Source organism: Elephas maximus, chromosome 17 (assembly GCF_024166365.1).
Source record: "Elephas maximus indicus isolate mEleMax1 chromosome 17, mEleMax1 primary haplotype, whole genome shotgun sequence".
NCBI lineage: Eukaryota > Metazoa > Chordata > Mammalia > Proboscidea > Elephantidae > Elephas > Elephas maximus.
In genome coordinates, this window is record NC_064835.1 from 14,320,846 (window position 1) to 14,347,973 (window position 27,128).

General features: G+C 42.2%; 1 protein-coding gene across 4 annotated transcripts in view; it reads left to right on the plus strand.

Moving 5' to 3' along the window:
• Positions 1–27,128, plus strand: part of SORL1 (sortilin related receptor 1) — a 199,675-nt gene that overhangs the window by 64,721 nt on the left and 107,826 nt on the right. For all 4 annotated transcript variants that reach the window (XM_049856795.1, XM_049856797.1, XM_049856796.1 and 1 more), the window contains exons 9-12: positions 5,821–6,013; positions 8,830–8,947; positions 10,763–10,836; positions 19,252–19,340. In XM_049856795.1, the coding sequence (XP_049712752.1) occupies positions 5,821–6,013; positions 8,830–8,947; positions 10,763–10,836; positions 19,252–19,340 (474 nt within the window). The remainder of the gene's footprint in view (positions 1–5,820; positions 6,014–8,829; positions 8,948–10,762; positions 10,837–19,251; positions 19,341–27,128) is intronic.

Here is a 27,128-nt window from a genome sequence, read left to right on the forward strand (position 1 = left end):
CAATTTTGCCAACTTCCAACTCTCTCTATCCTCCCATCCCCCCTCCAGACAGGAGATGCCAACACAGTCTCAAGTGTCCACCTGATATCATTAGCTCACTCTTCATCAGCATCTCTCTTCTACCCACTGTCCAGTCCCTTTCATGTCTGATGAGTTGTCTTCGGGAATGGTTCCTGTCCTGTGCCAACAGAAGGTTTGGGGACCATGACCACTGGGATTCTTCTAGTCTCAGTCAGACCATTAAGTCTGGTCTTTTAATGAGAATTTGGGGTCTGCATCCCACTGATCTCCTGCTCCCTCAGGGGTTCTCTGTTGTGCTCCCTGTCAGGGCAGTCATCGATTGTGGCTGGGCACCATCTAGTTCTTCTGGTCTCAGGATGATGTAGGTCTCTGGTTCATGTGGCCCTTTCTGTCTCTTGGGCTCTTAGTTATCGTGTGACCTTGGTGTTCTTCATTCTCCTTTGCTCCAGGTGGGTTGAAACCAATTGATGCATCTTAGATGGCCGCTTGTTGGCATTTAAGACCCCAGATGCCACATTTCAAAGTCGGATGCAGAATGTTTTCATAATAGAATTATTTTGCCAATTGACTTAGAAGTCCCCTTAAACCATGGTCCCCAAACCCCCGCCCTTGCTCCGCTGAGCTTTGAAGCATTCAGTTTATCCCGGAAACTTCTTTGCTTTTGGTCCAGTCCAGTTGAGCCTTCCATGTATTGAGTATTGTCCTTCCCTTCACCTAAAGCAGTTCTTATCTACTAATTAATCAGTAAAAAACCCTCTCCCACCCTCCCTCCCTCCCCGCCTCGTAACCACAAAAGTATGTGTTCTTCTCAGTTTATACTATTTCTCAAGATCTTATAATAGTGGTCTTATACAATATTTGTCCTTTTGCCTCTGACTAATTTTGCTCAGCATAATGCCTTCCAGGTTCCTCCATGTTATGAAATGTTTCACAGATTCGTCACTGTTCTTTATCGATGCGTAGTATTCCATTGTGTGAATGTACCACAATTTATTTACCCATTCATCCGTTGATGGACACCTTGGTTGCTTCCAGCTTTTTGCTATTGTAAACAGAGCTGCAATAAACATGGGTGTGCATATATCTTTTTGTGTGAAGGCTCTTATTTCTCTAGGGCATATTCCGAGGAGTGGGATTTCTGGGTTGTATGATAGTTCTATTTCTAACTGTTTAAGATAACGCCAGATAGATTTCCAAAATGGTTGTACCATTTTACATTCCCACCAGCAGTGTATAAGAGTTCCAATCTCTCCGCAGCCTCTCCAACATTGATTATTTTGTGTTTTTTGGATTAATGCCACCCTTGTTGGAGTGAGATGGAATCTCATTGTAGTTTTAATTTGCATTTCTCTAATGGCTAATGATCGAGAGCATTTTCTCATGTATCTGTTAGCTGCCCGAATATCTTCTTTAGTGAAGTGTGTGTTCATATCCTTTGCCCACTTCTTGATTGGGTTGTTTGTCTTTTTGTGGTTGAGTTTTGACAGAATCATATAGATTTTAGAGCTCAGGCGCTGGTCGGAGATGTTATAGCTGAAAATTCTTTCCCAGTCTGTAGGTGGTCTTTTTACTCTTTTGGTGAAGTCTTTAGATGAGCATAGGTGTTTGATTTTTAGGAGCTCCCAGTTATCTGGTTTCTCTTCGTCATTTTTGGTAATGTTTTGTATTCTGTTTATGCCTTGTATTAGGGCTTCTAGGGTTGATCCTGTTTTTTCTTCCATGATCTTTATCGTTTTAGTCTTTATGTTTAGGTCTTTGATCCACTTGGAGTTAGTTTTTGTGCATGGTGTGAGGTATGGGTCCTGTTTTATTTTTTTGCAAATGGATATCCAGTTATGCCAGCACCATTTGTTAAAAAGACTATCTTTTCCCCAATTAACTGACACTGGTCCTTTGTCAAATATCAGCTGCTCATATGTGGATGGATTTATATCTGGGTTCTCAATTCTGTTCCACTGGTCTATGTGTCTGTTGTTGTACCAGTACCAGGCTGTTTTGACTACTGTGGCTGTATAATAGGTTCTGAAATCAGGTAGAGTGAGGCCTCCCACTTTCTTCTTCTTTTTCAGTAATGCTTTGCTTATCCGAGGCTTCTTTCCCTTCCATATGAAGTTGGTGATTTGTTTCTCTATCACCTTAAAAAATGACATTGGAATTTGGATCGGAAGTGCATTGTATGTACAGATGGCTTTTGGTAGAATAGACATTTTACTATGTTAAGTCTTCCTATCCATGAGCAAGGTATGTTTTTCTACTTAAGTATGTCCTTTTGAATTTCTTGTAGTAGAGCTTTGTAGTTTTCTTTGTATAGGTCTTTTACATCTTTGGTAAGATTTATTCCTAAGTATCTTATCTTCTTGGGGGCTACTGTGAATGGTATTGATTTGGTTATTTCCTCTTCGATGTTCTTTTTGTTGATGTAGAGGAATCCAAGTGATTTTTGTATGTTTATCTTATAACCTGAGACTCTGTCAAACTCTTCTATTAGTTTCATTAGTTTTCTGGAGGATTCCTTGGGGTTTTCTGTGTATAAGATCATGCCATCTGCAAATAGAGATAATTTTACTTCCTCTTTGCCAATCTGGATGCCCTTTATTTCTTAGTCTAGCCTAATTGCTCTGGCTAGGACTTATAGCACAATGTTGAATAAGAGCAGTGATAAAGGGCATCCTTGTCTGGTTCCCGTTCTCAAGGGAAATGCTTTCAGGCTCTCTCCATTTAGAGTGATGTTGGCTGTTGGCTTTGCATAGATGCCCTTTATTATGTTGAGGAATTTTCCTTCAATTCCTATTTTGCTGAGAGTTTTTATCATAAATGGGTGTTGGACTTTGTCAAATGCCTTTTCTGCATCAATTGAGAAGATCATGTGGTTTTTGTCTTTTGTTTTATTTATATGGTGGATTACATTAATGGTTTTTCTAATATTAAACCAGCCTTGCATACCAATAAATTCCACTTGGTCATGGTGAATTATTTTTTTGATATGTTGTTGAATTCTATTGGCTAGAATTTTGTTGAGGATTTTTGCATCTATGTTCATGAGGGATATAGGTCTGTAATTTTCTTTTTTTGTAATGTCTTTACCTGGTTTTGGTATCAGGGATATGGTGGCTTTATAGAATGAGTTGGGTAGTATTCCGTCATTTTCTATGCTTTGAAATACCTTTAGTAGTAGTGGTGTTAACTCTTCTCTGAAAGTTTGGTAAAACTCTGCAGCATAGCCATCCGGGCCAGGGCTTTTTTTCTTGGGAGTTTTTTGATTACCGTTTCAATCTCTTTTTTTGTTATGGGCCTATTTAGTTGTTCTCCTTCTGATTGTGTTAGTTTAGGTAGGTAGTGTTTTTCCAGGAATTCATCCATTTCTTCTAGGTTTGCAAATTTGTTAGAGTACAATTTTTCGTAATAATCTGATATGATTCATTTAATTTCAGTTGGGTCTGTTGTGATGTGGCCCTTCTCGTTTCTTATTCGGGTTATTTGTTTCCTTTCCTGTATTTCTTTAGTCAGTCTAGCCAATGGTTTATCAATTTTGTTAATTTTTTCAAAGAACCAGCTTTTGGCTTTGTTAATTCTTTCAATTGTTTTTCTGTTCTCTAATTAGATGATGTTATCTTTTATTCCATAGTTTTGTTTTTTTTTTAATAGTTAAAATCATAAATGATTATCCCTCAGGCTTTTAACTGATTCTTGTTTATTTATTTTTTTTCACCTTCTGAGAGTCTCTGGTTATAGGGTGGGTAAGTCACAGCTTGCCAGAGTTTTCCTCTTCTTCCTCATTTGGTCAGATATTCAGGTTGAATATCTTGTGGTAGGGCAGAGCAGGGCCTAGAGGGAGAGAGAGAGAGAGAGAGAGAGAGAGAGGCTGTCCAGGAAGCAGTGACCTCAGGTTATGAGGCCATTGGGCCACCCCACAGATAAAGCCCTTTACGTGGTTACAAATGTTCCTCCTCACCCTGCGTGAGCATGCAGTCCAGTCAGGGAACTGAAAATAGATTCACGTGAGAAGTTACAGACCAACATCCCTTCTCAGCTTTCTTATTTTTTCCTCAGGTTTTATCTTGGGGCTAAAGGTGTTCACGTTAGCACAGCTGAGTGACCTTTGTCATCCGCATCTTGAACTCAGCTAGATGATGAAACAGGATAAGGGTGAATTAGATTATGTGGAAAATCTGGTTGAAAATAAACCTGTGTGGTATTTGAAATGAGCGTTTCTTTGAAAGAAATAGGAAAGCATGGTACCAAGGAACTAGTTCTAATTAGAGAACTGGAGAAAGAACTTTTAATAGGGGATGAACCTGGTATTGGTGGTGTTGTGCCAAGTAGAAAGCCTGTGGAAAGCAGGGCTCAGATGTTGGATGTGTTGGGGGCACGAATGTCCTGATGAGAGGCCATGTGGTGGGGAAGAGGACTGGCTTCGTTGCCCGGGAATGGCTATGAAGCTTGGTTTCTACATTTAATGTGGGTGAGGGGAGCCTGGTGAGCAGGCCAGGAAACCTAGGCCCAGGGGACTCCGGGAAGCAGGGCTGAAGCATGGTGGTGAGGGCCAGTGGAAGATAAATGGAAGAAAATGGACTTTCAGAGAGTACTGAGGGTAAGGTAGATTGTTGCAGGGCAGGTCAAGGAGGGAGGGTGAAAGGAGAGATGAGCTGGGAAACCAAGGAAGAGGAGTGAGGTGCAGGAAGACAGGCTTCTGCTTGGAAGGACAAGGTAGAACGTCAGGGATCTGACCTGGGCTTGCTTGCATGCCAGAAACTCAGACCTACCAGATGTATAAAGTTAATATACCTACCTGAGAATGGCAGCTTTCCTGATGATAGAATCAAAAGCAGCAGAGTTGAGGTAAACAGAGAGTAGGAGGGTCATAGACCTTGAGCAGGTGCCTAAGGAAGTAACTGAAAATAACTAGGATAGTCTTAAGGAAACCACATGTCAGAAAATTGGATCTCGACTCCCGTATTTTAGTTGGGATTTTGCTCAGTCTGAAGTAGGCACTGTCTCTGTCAGGGCTGCTTTTTTTTCTTTCCCTGCCTCAGAGCCTGTCGTATGCATCTTTCTGTCTGAGGCGGCAGAGTAGTTGCTCAGCTTAAGAGATTCGTATTGGCAGATAATGGAGAAATTCCCACTTCCCTGGTTTATTGCTCAGTCCATGGGCTCAGAACCCCTAAGTAAGAGGCACGCTTCCAGTTTTAAAAGCCATGTGTGAACTATGGTAACATTTTCTCAGAGATTCGTTCTGTTTATCATGGGTGTACTATTTTAGTATAAAACTACTTTCCAGAGAGATTACAGTACCCTAGCATAGCAGGTCAAGTCTGGGAGGGCTTTCTTCTCTGCTTCACTGTTAATAAGGAGAATCTTGAGCTTTCTAGAACTGTCCTTGCAGTGTGCGCTGCGTCTTTGGGAAGGAATTGATGAATTCTGCTGGGCTCCCCGACAGAAACCCTGTGGGATTTTATCTTTAGGCCGTAGGTGCCTATCTAACCCTTAGCTGTATTTCTATGGATTGGGTTAAATCGTCAGCCTTAGCAGTATTATTAGTGTCTTACAAGCCTGGCTTAACATTTCCTGATTGTCAGGGCTCTTTGGAGGATCTGGGGTCAGTTTTGATAGTGGAGAAATAGATATAACTCCCAGGTCAACTTTCATATATTATATTTGTTATTCTAACCCCTCTTCTAGGAGTTATTAATCAGGTAAGCATCTTGACCCTCCAAATTAAAAAAAAAAAAAAATCACTTTTTAAAAATACCAAGCAAATATCAATTCAAATTCATAGCTGTTTACTTTCTCTTATTGTAGGTATTTTGCAAATGAGCCATTTGCTGACTTCCACCGAGTGGAAGGGTTACAAGGTGTATACATTGCTACTCTGATTAACGGCTCTATGAAGGAGGAGAACATGAGATCAGTCATCACCTTTGACAAAGGAGGAACCTGGGAATTTCTTCAGGCTCCAGCCTTCACAGGATATGGAGAGAAAATCAATTGTGAGGTATAGATGCTTTAATCTTGCTTGAGCTTTTAATAGAAGGAAAACAGCTATGGTCTGCAGGAGTTTCCGACAACTATTTGCTGGAAAACGCGGGATCACCTAGTATTCCGTTAATATCACATGGAATAAACTTTGATCTGTAGTTCTATCCTTGTAGTTCCCAAACTCAGGACCAAGGTGCCCTGGGGTGCCATGGTGAACTCACAGGGGCACCATGGGACATTTTAAAATTTGGAGGGGAATACCATGATACTTACATGTGTTGGACACCATGTGAATTACTAGCTTGAGGTAGTTCATGAGTTTAACCTTACATTGTGCTATATTCCCTCTAACGATATCATATCCTCGTGAAGCTGAGTTTTCAGTGGTTGATGTGATGGAAAGCAAACGAGCAAATCAGGGTGGAATAGGAAATGAGGGCGACTGTGTTCAATATGAGTCCAAGGTTTGAGAAGTTGTACAGTGCCCAAGAGGTATACACATCCTGTTTGTAAGTAATTATGGGTATTTAAGAATGAAATAAGAATTACAATTTTTCTTTCAATTTATATATATTATTTTTTCAAAGCATGACTAAGTTATTAGGACATACATACTTATTTATTTGTTTGGACTTAACTATATAAAAAAAGCAAATGTTGATATTTCATTTGGCTTGAGGGTGCTGTAAAAAATTACCGAGACACCAATTGTATTGTGAACCAAGGAAGTTTGGGAACCTGTGCCGTAAGTTGTTCTTTCACAATTTCTCTTTGAATATAATTCAGAATTCTACAGTTTTCCCTGCCTGTGGCCCCACCTAAAAAGCCCAGAATACTAACAAGTATTATTTGTTCCCATCGTCAGCCTTCTTTGGAAGAATCATCTGTGGTCTGTTGGTTCCTGTCTTTATATAACTCTCCCCACCTCTCTTCCTGTTTCATCTGTGGCATCTAGGACACGTGAAGTCGATGGGCAGAAGGAACTCAGAAAACAAGCTGTACTCATTTTCAGTGAAACTGTAGCGTTTTAATTAGACAATTACCTGGCCTTCCGGAGTTTTGAATTTTGTTTGTCTGTGATAAGATATGTTGACTCTCCTATATGCTATATCTGTGGCTCTCGGGGAAATTCTTTTGGAGACCTTTGCCCTAGAATGTTCTTCTTGATTTTTCTTCTCTCTTTGGCAGCAGGTTTCGATTTATCACATCAAATCTATTTTTGGAAGGAGGGAGGATATAAATAGATATAAATACTGAGATGCATCTTCTTTGCTCAGTAGAGTCTTCTGGGCCTCAGGGACTCCTACGTGATCCTGTTATAGATAGAGTGGTCGAACATGATGTGGGGGTTAAATGTAATTAGTGATATTGTTAAAATTCAGGTTTTTGTTTCCTTGACAGATGAGTTTGTTAATTGTAGGATGGTTAATCAGTTTTCAGTTTCTATTTGAGATTTTGGGTAGTGAAAAGAGTGATTAAAAAAAAACAGGCAAACAAAATAAAAAAACATTTCTGACCCAAGGTAAACCCATGTATTTCAAAGTAGAACTGTGCTCCATAGGCTTTTCATGGCTGTGACCTTTTGGAAGTAGATTGCCAGGCCTTTCTTCCAAGGCACTTCTGGGCACACACAAACCCCCAACCTTTTTCAGTTAGCAGTTGAGTGGTTAACTGTTTGCACCACCCAGGGACTAGGCACGTTTAAAATCTGATTGTCTGAGGAAACAGAAAAACTTAAATATACAGGCTTCCTTACAGGCAAAGAAACCTAAGTCAGAAAAGGAGACTTGAGGAATAAATATTTCATTGACACCCACCTTTAAATTTTCTCCAGTTTTCATTTACCAAACTGTGATGGTGGAAGATGAGTATTTATTACAGAGTTCCTTCTGTGACAGAAATAAGTGCATCTAGCAAGCCGTACCACAGTTGTCACCTGGACCATAAACACACACAGAGTTCCCTTGTCTAGAACGCTGGACACAGCCAGATAACAATTGATGGTCACTCTGTGGCTAGGAGAATTAGGCGTGACCACATAGCAACAGGCTGTGTCCTGAGAATCCGAACATAAGGGAGAACGACAAGTTTGAGTATCCTGAAGCCTTGCATTGGACACCCACACCTTTGTACAAATGCAGACCACCTACCTACCTACTTGCTTTATTTATTTATATTGTGATAAATATATAGGTGACAAAACCTTTGCCATTTCAGCAGTCTTCACATGTACAGTTCAGTGACATTAGATATGTTCACCCTGTAGACTACTTTTTAAAAAGTTGAACGCGAATCCTTTGAAAATAGTGGTGTTTTGCTGTCTGTGTGTCATAGGCTGTTATCTGAGAGCTTATCAAAGAGACTTTATGACTTTTGATTCTTGGTTTTTCTTCTGACAGAATTGCTTAAAACATATTTGAAACACATCTGCACTGACTCAGAAAATAAATAACCGAGAAACTTTTTTATTTCCCTTTAGTTCTGAGTCACTTGAGAGGATCTTTGGGTGATAAAGAGAGAATGATAGCCTTTCCTATTTACTTGAATTGACACTGATTTCTAGTGGCTATTCTTTGAGAGTCTCAGAAGGATTTTTTAAATTATTATAATTATTATTTTTATTCCCTTCAATGGGAAACATTTATGTGGGTTCACATTATCATCTCCATCTGGCAGACTGTGGAGACAGTCGGGCTTTGAGTCTGGTTCCCTCCAGGCCAGGTTTCTTTCCTCTGTGTCTAGTGGCAGTATCCTCACACAGGCCTCAGTGTTTAAAGGGATATCTCGGCATTGTATCTCTTGCTGACAGTGTCTGGAACGTTTGTTCTGTAGCTTTCCCAGGGCTGTTCACTTCACCTGGCCCAGCGCCTTAGTCAGCTGCTCAACTTCCAGCTCCGGAGAATGCCCATCCTCTCCAAGGAGTCAGCTCCAGGCCTCATCATTGCCACTGGTGAGTTTGCTTTGCCTCATCTGACTTTAGGGCTAAGCTGTGTGGGTGTGTGCAGCCAGATAGAGTCACTGCCAATGTCTCCTTGAGTAACCTCTGTTTGTGGTGGTGAGACATCGTTAATTGTTACATGTGCTTGTTGTTGGCTGCTGTCGAGTTGGCCCCTGACTCATGGCAACGCCATGCACATGGAACAGAAGGCTGCCCTGTCCTGCACCATGCCCGTGATCCATTGCATATCAAACTATTGTGATCCCTAGAGTTTTCATTGGCTGATTTTTGAAAGTAGACTGCCAGGCCTTTGTTCCTAGCCTGTCTTAGTCTGGAAGTGCTGTTGAAACCTGTTCAGTATCGTAGCCACACCACATGCAAGCCTTCCCTGATAGACGGTGGCTGCACATAAGGTGTGTTGGCTGGGAATCGAGCCTGGGTCTCGTGTATGGAAGGCAAAAATTCTACCAATGAGCTACCAATGCACTCATAGTTGTTACATAGTACTCCAAATACCAGAAAGATGTGTGTGAATCATAGCAAATTATGGATAACATTGCGAAAAATGGGAATTCCAGAACTTAATTGTTCTCAGGAAGAACCTGTACGTAGATCAAGAGTCAACAGAACAAGGGGATACTGTATGGTTTAAAATCAGGAAAAATGTACGTCAGGGTTGTATCCTTTCACCATAAGCATTCGATCTGTATGCTGAGCAAATAATCCAAGAGGCTGGACTATATGAAGAAGAACTCGGCATCAGGATTGGAGGAAGACTCATTAAAAGTGCCATATGCAGATGGACACAACCTTGCTTGCTGAAAGTGAAGAGGACTTGAAGCAGTTACTGATGAAGATCAAAGACCACAACCTTCAGTACGGATTACACCTCAACATAAAGAAAAAGGAAATCTTCACAACTGGGCCGATAAATGGAGAAAAGATTGAAGTTGTCAAGGATTTCATTTTACTTGGATCCACAATCAATGCTCATGGAAGCAGCACTCAAGAGATCAAAAGAGGCATTGCATTGGGCAATCTGCTGTTAAACACCTCTTTAAAGTTTTAAAAAGCAAAGATGTCACTTTAAGGACTAAGGTGCGCCTGACCCAAGCCATGGTGTTTCATTTGTCTCATATGCTTGCGAAAGCTGGGCAACGAATGATGCCTTAGAGTTACCGTGTTGGCGAAGAATATTGAATATACCATGGACTGCCAGAAGAATGAATAAATCCATTTTGAAAGAAGCACAGCCAGAATGCTCATTAAAAGCGAGGATGGCAAGACTTCATCTCACATATTTGGACGTGTTATCAGGAAGGACCAGTCCCTGGAGAAGGACATCATACTTGGTAGAGTAGAGGATCAGCAAAGAGGAAGACCCTCAACGAGATGGATTGGCACTGTTGCTGCAACAATGGGCTCAGGTATAACAATGATTGTGAGGATGGCACAGGTCCGGACAGTGTTTTGTTCTGTCATACATAGGGTTGCTGTGAGTTGGAACCAACACGACGGCACCTTACAACAGCTACCAAACCAAACCAAACCAAACCAAACCAAACCAAACCAAACCAAACCAAACCCAGTGCCATTGAGTCATTTCCGACTCATAGCAACCCTATAGGACAAAGTAGAACTGCCCCATAGAGTTTCCAAGGACCACCTGGTGGATGCGAACTGCTGACCCTTTGGCTAGCACCCGTAGCACTTAACCACTACACCACCAGGGTTTCCTACAACTTACAACTCCATATATCTAGTTGGGCAATGGGAATACGTGACACATTCTTGACATTAAAAACAATTATCTCTCTTACATTGTAGGTTCCGTGGGAAAGAACTTGGCAAGCAAGACGAATGTTTACATCTCTAGCAGTGCCGGAGCCAGGTGGCGAGAGGTCAGTGGCCCCCCTTTGTTCTTGTTTGTATGAGAACATGGATTGTGCCTGGCATTTCAGGGACATGTGTAGCCTGTGGTGAAGAGCCCAGTGGTACAAAGTATGACCATGAAGCAACGAGACATGCCTGGAGCCACACATGAGAGTCAGGTGCACGGATTTGTATTTACACCTCATGGTGGCTTATGATGCTGGTAAAAATGTTACCTTAAATCACAGACTTTTTTTGGAAACAACTGAATTTTGGTAAATGATCCAAGATTATAGGTTCCATGAGGGCAAAGAGGATGATGTCTATTTTGCTCGTATCTTTTACCCCCAGGACCTAACAGTGCCTGGCATGGAGAGGGTACTTGTTAATATTTGCCATGTATATCAGCAAATTATATTGTAGTTGGAGTGCTGTCAGATCCTGAAATTTTTTTTTTTTCTTTTAACATTATCGAGGTTGAAGTCCTGCTATTCCTCTCTGTGCTGTGCTGTGTAGGTTGTTTCATCTCATCCTGTGCTGTAGAAGGAGACAGCGTTTGCCCTTAAGGTTGTGTAACCGTCTGGCACCTCGGGCACTCATTATACCGGTTCTGAAGGTGGAGCTGGTTCTTTGGTCCTGAAATGCTGACGTGGCCTTGGACATTGGAGAATTCCCCAACTTGTAAAAACACATTTTTTACCTGTCTCCTGTGACTTATTAATGTCCAGGGAAGTACGTCTGCTCGCAGTGTGGAGGGCTTGCCATCAGTGGCATGCTTCTGCATGTACAGAGAGCCCCTGGGGAAAAATTCAGCAGATGACACAACAAGAATTTTTTGAGCACCCGGGCAGGCTGAGCACCATGTCAGGTGTGGCGTGGGGGTCTCAGGAGAGCTAGCGGACAGCACTCTCATCCTCATGGTGCATCTTGTTGAGATGGCAGTATGTACTCATTCACATTGAAATGTGTGCGATATAAGGCAGTGATGATGCTTAACATTCATTTACTCTTTGCAGTTTGCGGAGACCTGTCACATACCTTATCTCCAGACTCAGACACTGCGTGCGTGCGTGCGTGCGTGCGTGTGTGTGTGTGAGAGAGAGAGAGAGAGAAGTAAGGGCTATGTTGTGGTAGAGGGTGTAAGTACACATTCAGATGAAGGAGGCTGGCTGAAGGCCAGAATGTCAAAAAGTATGAAAAGTTGGGACTTTTCACGTCAACCCTTGTCCTGCCCCCCTGGGAAAGATTAAGCAGCTGCTTTCTCCTTCCTTGGAGCTGGATGTTGTTTTAGAAATGGGTTGTTCGCTCCTCTGCGGATAAGCCTGTGATTTGCTGTACCTTCTGATGCTGGTGTAACCTGGGAACTGGACATCTGCAAGCGATTTCCTTCTGGATGGAAGCGGTATCTTGTTCTTCCTCCAGTGAAGTGGGATCATGGGGTGTTGCCGGGCAGCTGTCAGTGCCTCCCTGCAGTCGTGCTCAGTGCCTGCCAAGAAGCAGCCACTGCACAAGGGACCTTACTTTTTGCATCGTGTGTGTGTGTGTATATATATATGTGTGTGTGTGTGTATATATATATATATATGTATATTTATTTATTCTGCTTTAAGTGAAACTTTACAAATCAAGCCGGTCTCTCATACAAAAACTTAGACACACCTTGTCATGTACTCCTAGCTGCTCTCCTCCTAATAAGACAGCACACTCCTCCTCTCCACCCTGTATTCCCTGTGACCATTCAACCAACTCCCGTCCCCCTCTGCCTTCTCATCTCCCCTCCAGACAGGAGCTGCCCGCATAGTCTCGTGTGTCTACCTGAGCCAAGAAGCTCACTTCTCACCAGTATCATTTTCTGTCTTATAGTCCAGTCCAATCCCTGTCTGAAGATTGGCTTTGGGAATGGTTCCAGTCTTGGGCTAACAGAAGGTCTGGGAACCATGACCTCCGAGGTCTCTCCAGTCTCAATCAGACCATTAAGTCTGGTCTTTTTATGAGAATTTGAGGTCTGCCTCTCACTGTTCTCTTGCTCCATCCGGGATTCTCTGTTGTGTTCCCTGTCAGAGCAGTCGTTGGTGGTAGCCAGGCACCATCTAGTTCTTCCCCTCTCAGTCTGATGTAGTCTCTGGTTTATGTGGCCCTTTCTGTCTCTTGGGCTCATATTTACCGTGTGTCTTTGATGTTCTTCATTCTCCTTTGCTCCAGGTGGGTTGAGACCAGTTGATGCATGTTAGATGGCCACTTCCAAGGGACCTTATTTTTGGAAGCACTTTGTCAGTGTGGGAAGTTGGTTGTTATTCTGAGTCTGTTGACAGTTTTTAATTAGGATCAGGTATAAAGTTTTGCTATTTCTATCTACACTGTTAAAATCATGATGTGGATGTTCTTATTATTCTGTTAATATGGTATTTTGCATTAAGTGATTTTTTTTATTATGGTACATATGTACATGCAACAAAACATTTGCCATTTCAATACTCTTCCCATGTACAGTTGAGTGACATTAATTATGGTTATCATGTTGTCCAACCATCACCCTTATCCATCCCCAAATTTTTCACTCACCTATAACAGCTCAGTGTCCCATAAGCATTGAGTCCTCTTTTCCCCTCCCTCCCGTGTGGCCCTTACAACCGCCAGTGAGCTTTGATGCCTTTATACTTGCCTATTTTTTTTTTATTCTAGGTATGTTATATAAGTGAGATCATATAATATTAGTCCTTTTATGACTGACATATTTCATTCAGCATGTTTTCAGGGTTCGTCCACATTTAATATGTATCAGGACTTCATTTCTCTTTATGGCTGAACAATATTCCATGTACATATATATATACTACATTTTATTTGTCCAGTCATTTATTGATAGACATTTTGGCTGTTTCCACATTTTGGGTATTGTGAATAGTGCTGCAATGAACATTGATGTGAAAATGTCATTGTTCCTGCTTTCAATTCTTTTGGGTATATACCTAGGAGTGGAATTGCTGGATCATGTAATTCTATGTTTAACTTTTTGAGGAGCCACCAAACTGTTTTCCACAGCCATTCATTGTTTTTTGAATATTAAACCAACCTTGAATTACTGGGATAAATTACTTGGTCATTATCTATAGTTGGGTTTGATTTGCTAATACTTTAAGGATTTTTTGCATTATTCATGAGAGAGATTGTAATTTTTTTTTTGGTAATGTCTTTGTCAAGTTTTGGTATTAGGCTTAGGCTGGTGTAATAAAAACAAGCTGAGCAGGGATCCCACCTCCTTTATTTTCTAACCAAGTTTGTGTAAGGTTGGTGTTATTTTTTCACCAGTGAAACACTCTAGATTTGGCATTTTCTTGGGAACGTTTTTGGTAACAGATCCATTTTCCTTGGTTCATATAAAACTACTTAGATTTTCTGCCTCTTGTGTCAATTTTGATGAGTTGGATATTTAAAAAAAAAAAATTGTTCTTCATTTAAGTCGTTCAATTTGTTGGCAAAAAGTGATTCATGGTATTTTCATACTATCTTTTTAATGTCTGTAGAATCTGTAGATGTTACATTTTTATTCCTAACATTGTTCGTGTTCTTTTTTCTTGACTAGTTTGGTTAGTGATTTGGCAGTATTGTTGATCTTTCTAAAAGAACCTACTTTTTGCTTCACTCATCTTCTCTACTGTTTTCCATTTTGTTGATTTCTACTCATTATTATTATTTTTTCTTTCACATTATTTTGGATTTGCTTTGCTCTTCTTTCTGTAGCTTAATATACTATCTTAGGTCATTGATTTTAGGTCTTTTTCTAATATAAGCCTTTATGATTTAAGCTTTTAAAGCCAGAGATTTACATATGTTGTATTTTTGTTTGTTATTCAGGTCAGAACATTTTTTAATGTTCCTGCTTTGAAAATTGTGATATAATTTGCATACTAAAATGTTACCATGTTAAAGTATACAATTCAGTGGGTTTTAGTATATTTGCAAGGCTATGCCAGTCCCTACCACTATCTAATTCCAGAACATTTCCATCACTCCATAATGTCTCTTTTTGATTTTTGTCTTTGACTGGTAAGTTATTTAGAAAGGTGTTGTTTAATTTTCAGGTATTTGGCATTTTCATAGGCAATCTTCATATTATTGATTGCTGATTTAATTCCCTTGTAGGCAGAGAGTACACTTTGAATGGTTTCAATCCATGTATGTTTTTTTGAAACTGCTTTTGTGATCTAGCCAGCACATGGCTTATCTTGGTGAACGTAACATGTACACTAAAAAGACGTGTACTCTGCAGTTATTGCATGTAGTGTTTGGTAGAGGTTGTTGGTACGAAGGTGGTTGGTGGTATTGTTTAGGTGTTCTATGTCCTTACTTATTTTTATTGTCTAGTTTTCTAATATACTGAGAGCCCCGAGAAGAGTGGCAAAATATCCTCCTGTGGTTGTGAAATTACCTATTTCTCCTTTAAATTTGTCTATTTTTGTTTTATGTATTTTTGAGACTCTTGTTAATAAGCACATGCGTGTTTATAATTATTTCATTCTGAAGAATTGTCCTTTTAGTATTGTGAAATTTCTCTCCTTACCTGTGGTAATACCCTTTGTCTGGAAATCTGTTTTATCTGATATTAAAATAGCCACTGCAGCTTTTGTATGCTTGTTTTTTACATAGTGTATCTTTTTCCATCCACTTACATTCTACCTAGCTCTCCCTTTTAAACATTTTTAAATTTATTTTGTTGTTGTTGGGAATATGCATAGCGTAACATACACCAATTCAACAGTTTCTACATGTACTATTTGGTGATACTGATTACATTCTTCGAGTTTTACAACATTCTCACCCTCCTTTTCTGAGTCGTACCTCCCCCCATTAACATAAACTCACTGACCCCTAAGGTTCCTATCTAATCTCTCGAGTAGCTCTGGTCAGTTTGATCCCATACAGTTCTTAAAACAGCATAATGCTCAAGGCAGACATTTTTTATTAGTTAAGCTAAATTATTGTTTTTAAGAAGATTTCAGGGGATATTTTTGGTTTAAGGTTTAAAGATTATCTCAGGGCAATATTTTCAGGGGTTTATCCAACCTTCATGGCTCCAGGAAGTCTGGAGTACATAAGAATTGAATATTCTGTTCTGCATTTTTTCCCTTTTGATCAGGATTCGAATCCTGATCAAAACTTTCAGTGATGATAGCCGGGCACCATCCAGCTCTAGTCTCATGCAAAGGGGGCAGTTCATGGAGGCAGTTAGCCACATATTCCACACCCTCCTCCTATTCCTTACTCTCTTTCTTCACTTGTTGTACCAGGTAAATAGAGACAAATTTTTGTGCCTTAGGTGGCCACTTGTAAGCTTTTAAGACTCTTGGCACTACACAATGGACTAGGAGGTATAACAGAGTCACAAACATGTTATTAGGCCAGTAGCCTGGGATGTTCCATGAAACCATGACCTTCAACCTCCAAACCAAGAAAACAAGCCCCTGAACCATAAAGGTGTGTCTCTTGTAAACTGCATGTAGTTGGATCTTGTTTTTTTTATCCATTCTGCTTTTGATTGAAGCATTTAGTCCTCTGGCGTTCATTGTAATTACTGAGAAGGAGTGACTTACTTCACCATTTTCTTGTTTGTTTTTTGTGTGCCTTAAACCTTCTATGTTTTTGTCCTTTACTACTGCTTGCTTTTGTGTCTTATTGGTTTTTGGTTTCCTTCTCCTTTTCTTCTGTGTATATTTTTTTAAAATATATTTTATTAGTGATTATCATCAATATTACATTTAGTAAGTTGTATTTGTAACATTCTAGGGTTAAGTTGTTACCACCTTAATGTCAACAACATACAAGAAATTGTATATAATATCTCTACCTTGCACTCACCCTCCTGTTGTTGTTATCACTAAAATTATATACTTCTTGTGTCCTGTAACATAATTTTATCCTTGCTTTTTATATATTTTTTATGAAAAAAAAAAAAAAACACAAAACACAAAAGACAAAACATTCAGAATTATCAAGCATGAATAGCTTATTACTAGCTCTTGTCCATGCATTTCTCTTTATTAGGCATCTTTCTTTTTATGTATAGCTTTGAATTACTTTCTGTTGTCTTTTCCCTTCCACCTACAGAACTCCCATTAGTATTTCTTTGTAGGGCTGCCATGTTGGTAACGAACTCTCTCAGCTTCTGCTTGTATCCTGGGAATGTTTTTAATTTCACCCTCATTCTTGAAGTAATATTCTTGGTTGACAGTTTTTTTTTCCCCCCAGCATTTTAAGTATGTCATTCCATTGTCTTCTGTCTTCCAGTGGTTCTGAGGAGAAATCAGCACTTAATCTTACTGGGGATCTTTTGTATTTGACTTTTGCCCTCTGGCTTTGCCTCAGGCTTCCTTCCCTGCTCTGTGGGGGCTGCTTATATCTGAGCTGGGACCCAGGAGAAGCACAAGCACTTTCCTCTGTTTCAAGAGGATGAGGGCTGGCAGTCCCCAGGAGGACCTTTGAGTGAGCCCTATGGTGGTTGGGGGAAATATTCTCCACTTGTGACCCACCTCCTGACTCCACTGTAGAGAACCTTCTGGAGGAGTTCCTATCATTTCAGCAGCCAACAGTTATTAGTTGTGGGAGGGGTTGTCACACTCCAAACAGACTCTTAGGGAGGCCTGCCTAGTTGCTGTAAGAGTCCCTCCCCTGTAATATGTTGGCTGTGGGCGTAGCCTCCACTAAATATGCCTGCTTCCTAACACACAGCAGCCTTAGTCAGCAGTCCTCAGTGCCAACTGGAAAGGGGAGTGGACAGACCCAAACTGATCCCCAGGGAGGCCTGTCCTATTGTTTTTAGAGGCCTGAGCTATGGGGTACACAGGGAGACAGGTACAATGCTGACTGTGGGAGCAGACTCCACTGCGGAGGCCTTCTGTAGCAGTCTGCAATAGCCTGGCAACCAACAACTACCAGGTAGGGGAGAGGTGTCCTGTTGTGGTCAGATCCCCATGTAGGTGTACCTTGTTGCTGTCAGAGTCCCCCCATTAGATTGTTGGCTGTGAATGCAGCCTCCACTCAAGACTCCTGCTTCCTAGCCTCAGTCAGCAGTCCTCAGTGCCAGCTGGAGGTGGGGAAGACTAACCCTAATTGACCCCCAGGAAGGTTTATCCTGTTGGTTTCAGAGGCCAGAGCTATGGGGTGCACAAGGAGGCAGTAGACTGCTGACTGTGGGAACAGACTCCACTGCAGGGGCCTTCTGTATCAATTCACAGCAGGTTTGTAGGTGACAGTGTCTGGGTAGGGGAGGGGTTTCGTATCATATACAATTTGGACCCCCTGGGAGACCTGCCTACCTCATAGTATGTTGGCTGTGAGTGTGTCCTTCACTAAAGATGCCTGTTGCCTAGCATACGGCAGCCTCAGTCAGCAGTCGTAAACACCAACTGAAAGGGGAAGCAGACAGACTTGAGCTGACTCCTTGGAAGGTCTGCCCTGTTGGTTTCAGAGCCTGAGCTATGGGGTACACAGGGAGGCCAGTAGAGTGTTTACTATGGGAGCATACTCTACCACATGAGCCTTTTGTAGCAATCTGCAATAGGCTTATAGCTGACAGTGTCCAGGTGGAGGAGGTGCTGGCACACTCCAAATGGACCCCTGGGAAGGTCTGTCTTATTGACATCAGTGCCCACCCTGCAGTATGTTGGCTGTGGGAATAGCCTCCACTAAACATGTTTGCTTCCTAGCACACAGCAGCCTCAGTCAGCAGTCCTCTGCACCAACTGAAAGGGGGAGCAGAGAGACTCGATCTTACTCCCCGGGAGGTATGTCCTATTGGTTTCAGAGCCTGAGGTATGGGGCTTCTTTCCTGGCTCCTTTGACAGCAATAGTTTCTATTGGAGTTTTATGTGCCTGCTGGGTCCAATCCACTCCACGACTGTGGTTTTCTCTCAGGGCCAAGCCACACCAGCAAACCCACAACTGTGAGAGTAGCTTCTCCAGGTTTTGAATCACTTCCACAAACTGCCTGCTTTTGTTTATTCTTCAGCGTCCTCAGGTAGTTGGTTTTTGTATTTTGTCCAGAGTTTTTTGCTGTCATCTACAGAGAGGATGGGCTGTAGTGAGCTTACACTGCTATAGTAGAACTTGAACTCCAATTGGTTAATTTTTCATCCCTGGTTGGTGAGAGTCAGAGATGTGAGTTTGATTCCCACCTCTGCTGTTGACAGTCTACTACTTTAACCTGTACCCTAGTTTTTTCATTTGGAAAAAAAAGGTGGGATACAAGAACTTGCTCTGCCTACCCCCCAGGGTTGTACGGAGCAGATAAGATAAGGGATATGACTGTGCTCTGTAAACTGAAAAATTATATTGAAGTGGTTGGTATTCCTGCCGTGTGTGTGTGTGTGTGTGTGTGTGTGTGTGTGTGTGGCTTTTACCCAGGGACATCCCCAGCAGTGGCATCACTGTTGGCCTTTCCTCTTCAGGCACTCCCTGGACCTCACTACTATACGTGGGGAGATCATGGCGGCATCATCGTGGCTATTGCCCAGGGGACGGAAACCAATGAACTGAAGTAAGTGTCTCTGATTAAGCTTTTTCTTTTCTTTTTTGTTGTTGTTGAGAATATACACAACAGCACATACACTAATTCAACAATTTCTGCATGTACAATTCAGTGACAGTGATTACATTCTTCAAGTTGTATAACCATTCCCTCTCCTTTTCCAGATTGTTCTTTGCACATTAACATAAACTCACTGCCCCTTAAGTTTCTTATCTAATCTTTCGAGTTTCTTTTGTCATTTTGATCCCAGATAGATAGTTCTTAAAAGAGTACAGTGCTCAAGGCAGACACTCTTTACTAGTTAAGCTAAACTATTGTTTGCTTTTCAGAAGATTTCAGGGGGATATTTTTGGTTTAAGGTTTCAAAATTATCTCAGGGCAATAGTTTTGGGGGTTCATCAGCCACTATGGCTCCAGAAAGTCTGGATTCCATGGGAATTTGAAATTCTGTTCTGCATTTTCCCTATTTTGATCAAGATTCTTCTACAGAATCTTTGATCAAAACTTTCGGTCATGGTAGGCAGTAAGCTTTTTCTTTTAACATCAAACTGTTTACCCAGAAATTTAAGTCTGTGATTATAAGTACCTTTTCTCTCTACAATATTAGGTTTCAGTTCCTGCCCCCAACATTAGCATAATTTGTGATCTTAGGAAATTACTTAAATTTTCCATGTCTATGAAATAGGAATAATAACGTGCCCTTCTTTTCTCAGAGCTATTGTGAGGATTAAATGAAATAATTAATTTCATTGATTTGAAAAAGTATACCTATATAGAAATATAAAAAATTAATAATTGTTAAAAATTACGAGACTCTTTCTTTGTCTTGTGTGTGAGTCACACAAATGGAAACTTACAGAGCTGACAGAATGACTATTATTTGATATCCAGTTGACTTTTGGTGAAATATATTAGGTTTTGGGAGTTAGAGCTGGAGGCAATATTTGGGTTTTAACTTTCATTTTGTAAACGAGAACACTGAGGCCCAGCAAGTTGAAGTGATTTGCCCAAAGTCTTCCGATTTGTCATTGGCTGAGGTAGGACTTGCACGCAGGTCTGTAGATCATGGTTCAGCAGTCTTTGCGGTGTGTTGCTCTGAGAAGCAAAAATGTCAAGAGTTTGTAACCTCTACTTTCCCAAGTCATTTTTTTCTGAGTTGCTGAGTGGTTAATGTTAGGCCAGAGTACCTGTGTGGTGTGTGTGGTTAAAGAGTTTGGCTGCTGACTGAAAGGTTGGAGGTTCAAGTCCACCCAGAGGCACCTCTGAGAAGAGATCTGGTGATCTACTTCTGAAAATCAGCCATTGAAAACCCAGCGGAGCACAGTTCTGCTCTCTCACACACACAGGGTTGCCATAAGTTGGAATTGACTTGATGGCAGTTGGTTATGTTAGGTGAGGAAGACTGGCCCTCACTTCTCCCTGTTTTTCAACCGAACCGGCCAGCTGGATTATTGAAGGAGGTGGAGAGGACCTCTGTAATCATCTTGTTTAATGCAAGGAGAAAGCTTTCTATTTCTTTGTTCCTTTTAGAAACAGGACTAGCAGCAAGAGAGAGGGGGGTGGTTTGAAAAAGGAGATCTGAGCAGTTTTTTTCCCCCCCTTGTGGTTAATTTGACATGTGCCAAGCAGCCTGGCCTCAAAGAAGCGCAGAGAAATGAAGTACCACGCCTTGTGTGACATGTGGCTGTTCTGTGCTCTGTATGATGCTGGGTAGCTTCTCCTTTTAAGCTAAGAGTCAGAGGTGGGCCCTGTTTGTATATAACACTCCGTATATTCGGAGTGGAAACCCTGGTGGTGTAGTGGTTAAGTGCTGTGGCTGCTAACTAAAAGGTCAACAGTTCATATCCACCAAGTGCTCCTTCGAAACTCTATGGGGCAATTCTACTCTGTCCTTTAGAGTTGCTATGAGTCGGAATCGACTTGACAGCAACGGGTTTTTTTTTTTTTTTTTTTTAAATACCCGGAGTGACAGCTGATCATGGAAATGGTGCAGAATTGTGCATGGGGTGCCATGAGTCAGGAGCCAGCTTCATAACAGCTAATAACAATGTGTGCCAGGTACTATATATCTAAAAACAAATAGGATATTGCTCTCTGCTCTTTAAGTATTGCACACTCTAGTAGTAAGATAGACATGCAAACAGTTATATTGCGTGAGACACACCAAACCAGACCCATTGCCGTCGAGTTGATTCTGATTCATAACAACCCTGTAGGACAGAGTAGAACGGCCCCGTAGGGTTTTCCAAGGCTGTAATCTTTTTGCAAGCAGACTGCCACATCTTTCTCCCTTGGAGCAGCTGGTGGGTTCAAACCGCTGACCTTTTGGTTAGCAGCTGAGCGCTTCAGCCACTATGCCACCAGGGTTCCTCTTGGTGGGGTGCTACTATCTGTGAAATACAGATAGGGAACACAGCCTGGCTTCCTAGGAATACATTTCATTCTTTATACTGCATTCAGATTTTAAAATCGATTCTCAATTTTCTCTGTTTAACTTTTCTATAGGTTAACATTTGCCTTCCAAGTTGGCTTCTTTAGTTAGCTTGATTCTAGCCCTCTGACACCATCTGTTGGTGCATATGTGCTCATGGAATGCAGCGTCATTGCTGTCCTAGCTGGAGCAGAGCAGGACCAGGAAAATAGACCTGCTGCCAGGAAATCGCCATGCCTTCCACAAACACTTAAAATGACTCTGAGCCCAGCGATTTTGGGGATTATGGAAGCCGTCGTGTTCCTCTATTTCTAAAGGTCATTTGGGGGTATCTGTAAGGTTTAAATAAAGCATTTGCAAGTATGTAAATAAGTACAGGCTTTCTATTCTCAAGTGCATGTGCCCCAAATATCAGTCTGAGCTTGGCCTAAATTGGGGTAGCCACCTGGCATTTGCTCAGTATGTTGCCCACAGAGATTTTTTTTTGCTTCTTCTTCTGCTCTGCTTTTGACTTGTCACTGGCCACTGTCAGCGTCATCAGAAGAGAAGTAAGAAATGTTATTGAAGTTAGTTAGTTCAGATCCTCAAACCATAATTGTGGCTCTCTGTGATAACCCATGCCTGAGTGGAGACTGCTTTGGGTAAAACTGGATTTCTATTGTTGGTCGGAGGCTTCAGGCCCCTTCGAAGCCTGGCCTCCCCAACCAATGGTCTCTGTCTGAGTCTCCTAGCATTTATTGGCTCTCCCATTCATTTGACGTTGATCACCTACTGACTGCTTTTGTTAGTTACCTTTTGACTATGTGTTTGAGTTCCTCAGCTCATTATTAAGATCTTTGTAGGCAGATATGTCTCTTTTACACAGGCTAGCAGGCACATAGTAAGTATTTGATTGGTCAACAAATAGGTCAGGTACACTTTGTCTTCTGAGATTGCTTTCTTTTGTATTATTATTTTTGACTGATTTGGGGAACTGGAAGGGAACTGTTCCTGCCAGCTGCACAGCTCAGGGGAAGCGCTCTGGTTGTGCTTTCTGTGAAGGACCACCTCCGGAGCACAGCCATAAGTGGGTGCTCCCTGGCGGTGTGCCATCTGGCGGGCGCTGATGAGGTACCAGAGATTATCTAATCTCCTCCTCAATTTTCACATGAGGAAATAAGGCAGTTTTTCAGTTGTTAGGGCGCAAGCTGAAACTAGGGCATCCTTCTGTTTCAGAAACAGACATTCACTGAACATCTACTGGAAATCAGATGTTGTGCTAGGTACTGAGGAGGCCAAGGCGGGTGAGGCAGAGCTTGGGAGCTGCCCTTGGCTGTGGAGGTCTCTCAGGTTTCTGAGGCAGCGGGAGGGAGAGGCAGGGGAAGAGCTTCCTGACTTGGGACTTAACCAACTTAGGGAGAAAAGCCAAGTAGAGTCACAGCAGTGACTCTCATATGAGGTTTAATGAAGAAAGAACATTGCTTAAAGTAAGAGTTAGGGTTTTGTTCTTTTGGTGATGCTTCATTTAAATTACTCATACCTTTCTGTCCCTGATGAGCACAGATAACTGAGTTGACTGTTCACTGCTGCAGCTTCCACTTTGATGCTCCACGGAGACAATTACCTTTGTTATTGTTAATTGAAACTGAGAGCAAGAAATGGAACTGCTGTTTTGTTGTGTGTATGTATCTGGGAGGAGTGAATGTGAGCCTGGGCTGGATTCACTCGATCACTGTGAACCTGCCCATGGCTGTTCAGGGGCTGTTTCTTTCTCTTGTGTGTAATCAGTGTTCTTTGGAGAAGGGGCTGTTGTGTTTTTGCACTCTGACCAAAACGCAAAAGACCTGATCACACGTTTGCTGGCCTGATCATGAAGGATGAGATCAATGTCTGTTTCTTCTTGGCAGTTTGCCTCTCCGCATAATGATTTTATTGATAGTTAGCAAAAATACTTCGTACTTGCTCTGAAGCATCTTTTTCTTTTTTTAAAATTTTTTGTTGTGCTTTAAGTGAAAGTTTACAATTCAAGTCAGTTTCTCATACAAAAACTTACACACACGTTATGTGACCCTAGTTGCTCTCCCTACAATGTGACAGCACACTCCTCCTCTCTACCCTGTATTTCCCGTGTCCATTCAACCAGTTCCTGTCCCCCCTGCCTTCTCATCTCGCCTCTGGACAGGAGCTGACCATGTAGACTCGTGTGTCTACTTGAGCCAAGAAGCACACTCTTCACCAGTATCATTTTGTCTTACAGTCCAGTCTAATCTTTGTCTAAAGAGTTGGCTTTGGGAATGTTCTTAATTCTGGGCTAACAGAAAGTCTGGGGGCCATGTCTTCTGGGGACCCTCCAGTCTCAATCAGACCATCAAGTCTGGTCTTTTTACTAGAATTTGAGGTCTCCACCCCACTTTACTCCAGCTCCATCATGGACTCTGTGTTGTGTTCCCTGTCAGGGCAGTCATTGGTGGTACTGGGCACCATCTAGTTCTTCTCCTGCTCCAATACATCTTAGCTCTAAGGAGAATGCAGATTTCACAGGGGTTCCCTCTGGGATGCCTGAGCAGCCCCTGCAAAAGCTACACCCAGCACAATAGCTGTCTTTTCTGGCCCGGAGTTCTGTAAGCAACCCTGTAAGTTCTAGAATGTGGGAGGCAGCAGTGAGGGTATTCATTTGATAGCAGCACTTAATGTCAGTAGTGAAGCTTTCTGGTGCATTTGCGGAGAGAAACTCCCTCCCTTCACTCTCCCCTCCTCCTGCCCTTTTACGCATAGAGGAGCACGTGTTCTCATTGTTGCTTTTTGACTATTATGAAACTGAGGCATTGGGTAAAAAATGCGTAGTATAGTTTATTTAATTTCATTCAGTAAACATTTATTTAAAGTCCCTCCTGTGGGCCAGGGAAGGGGCTGGGTGCCAGGGACAGAAGAAGAAAAGTGAGTCAGAGGGCTCTTGTTCCTTATGAATGGCCATCGAGTAGTAAAAACTCACAGGAACAGGTAATTTAAATATAATTGGACAGACGATGGAAGTGAGTGCAGGATGCCGTTGTTTTTGTTATTAGTTGCTCTTCAGTTGGCTCTGACTCGTGGCAACCCCATGCACAACAAAATGAAATGTTGCTCAGCCCTATGCCATCTTCAGGATCACTGGTGTGCTCGAGTCTGTTGTTACAGCTCCTGTGTATTTTGAGTGCCTTGTTTTCCAACCTAGGGGGCTCATCTTCCAGCAGTATGTGGGACAGTATTCTGTGGTGATCCATAGGGTTTTCACTGACTAATTTTCAGAAGTAGATTGCCAGGCCTTTCTTCCTAGTTGGTCTTAGTCTGGAAGCTCCACTGAAATCTGCCTGCCATGGGTGACCTCTACGGGTATTTGAAATACCAGTGGCGTAGCTTTTAGCATCATAGCCATACTCAAGCCACCACAGTTGGGAGCACAAAATGAGGGCCTGGTAGTGCTATCTGGGAGGCAAGTGAGAAGTCTTCTGAGAGGAGATGAAACTTAAGCTGAGACATTTCCTTTCCTCCTGGGGTTTTCTTGGCCATGTGATTATGTTTTGATTTTTATCTGAGCATTTTGAACTCACCTTTCTTAAAGTCTAGAGCCCAATATCTTGTCTCATGACCAGTAGGAATACGAACATGACTTGGTATAAAAATGGTGGCATGATGGGGGCATGTGACCTCCTCAGACTTCAGGACAGGGAGGAGAGAAAATCAAGAATCAAGATCAACGGCCCAAGGCTAATTCCTGTGAAGCAGAGGTCAGACATACATCCTCTCTCCAACCTTTTTACCAGTTCTGACACCAGCTGTCTCTCCCATGGCATTCTCTACTTGTCTGCTAGGTTTGATAATTCTTTGCAATGGGTACACTGAACTCATAGACAATACTCGTGATTATGGGGTTTATTAGGGAAGTAATAGGTTACAGTGCAGGATCAGGAGCAACTCAGGATGCAGTTCTTCAGTCAGGACAATTTCTCAGCCATCCCCACAGGCAGGCCTCTCCCTGGTCCTCCGCCCCTCAGCCCCTCCTCTTCCCTCCGGCCTCTTGGGCCTCTGGAGCCTCTTGGGCTGGCCCGGCTTCTGCCCTGCTCAGGCAAGTGTTACAAAGCTCTTTAGCTCCACAGATAAGTGTCCAGGGGCACCCCACTCTGCCAGTATGCCTTGGCCCCGGAGGCGCTCAGCTCTCTAGATCTGTGGGCTGGCAAACCTAGCTCCACCAAATGCCTGGAAGCACCCCACTCTGCCATGAAACCTTCTGCTTGAAGGCGCTCAGCTTTCTTGCTCTGTAGGTCTACAAGCCTAGCTCTGCCACATGTCTGGACAGGGGCAGATTACCCAATAAACAAGGTAAGCACAGGCTTACTTGTGCTTACTTACTAATCTGTAGTTTGAAATTGGTCACTGCAGATTAGTAAATACAAGTAAGCTTGTGCTTACCTTGCTTACTAGGTAATAGATCCCTGTCAGGGACTGTAAATTTGAAAAGATGGCTTTGGCTCTGTAGGAAGGTGCTGTGGAGTTGGGAGAGAGACAGATGCCAGTCATACCTAGAAGCAGAATCTTTGATGTTGTAAAAAAAAAAAGATGCGAATTTGTTCACTGCAGATGATGTGGTACGTAAGGTAAGCACCGTGCTTACCTTGCCTGTTGGATAATCTGCCACTGGCCTAGAGGCATCCCACTCCACTAGCAATCCTTCTGCCCAGAGGCACTTAGCTTCCTCACTCCATGAGCGAAGAAGCCCACAGCGCTGTCTCCTGCCAGTCACCTGGTTCCACTACCTCTGCTTCTACTGTTTCTCGCTGTCTCTTGCTGTCCCTGGTGTTGCAGCTTTCTCTCTCTGTCTCCTGGGTCTAGGAGGCTCTCAATGCAGGGATCTCAGGTCTAAAGGACGTGCTACACTCCTAGCTACTCTTTCTTGGTGGCAGTGAGGTCCTCCTCTGTTGTAGGGTTGGCTCTCTTTTAAGCTTAGTGGGATGGCAAAGTTAACCCATCCCCTCATTAGGGTTCCATACACCTAATTTGCAGGGTCCAACCCCCTGCCCCAGGGGTCCCATGCACCTTGTTTGCATTATTAGTAAGCTGTTTAATCCCCTTGGTGAGGCACAAGCAACTTATTTGCATAGTCTCCCCTAATCATTTGTGGGAGTTAGAAGACCATGACAAGAAAGGTCATATAAAAGCGATCCATCATACTGTACTTGTTTGTTTTCTTTCAAGGTTCTTGACACTTTTACTTAACCAACACAAGTTCTCTTTTAGGGGACAGAATATGGTCCAGAATAGATGTTCCTTTAACTGTTACATTTGATACTGTGACTGCCTTTTCCCTGAAATTCTGAAAAAGCACCATTTTCTAAACGAGCAGTTTATTT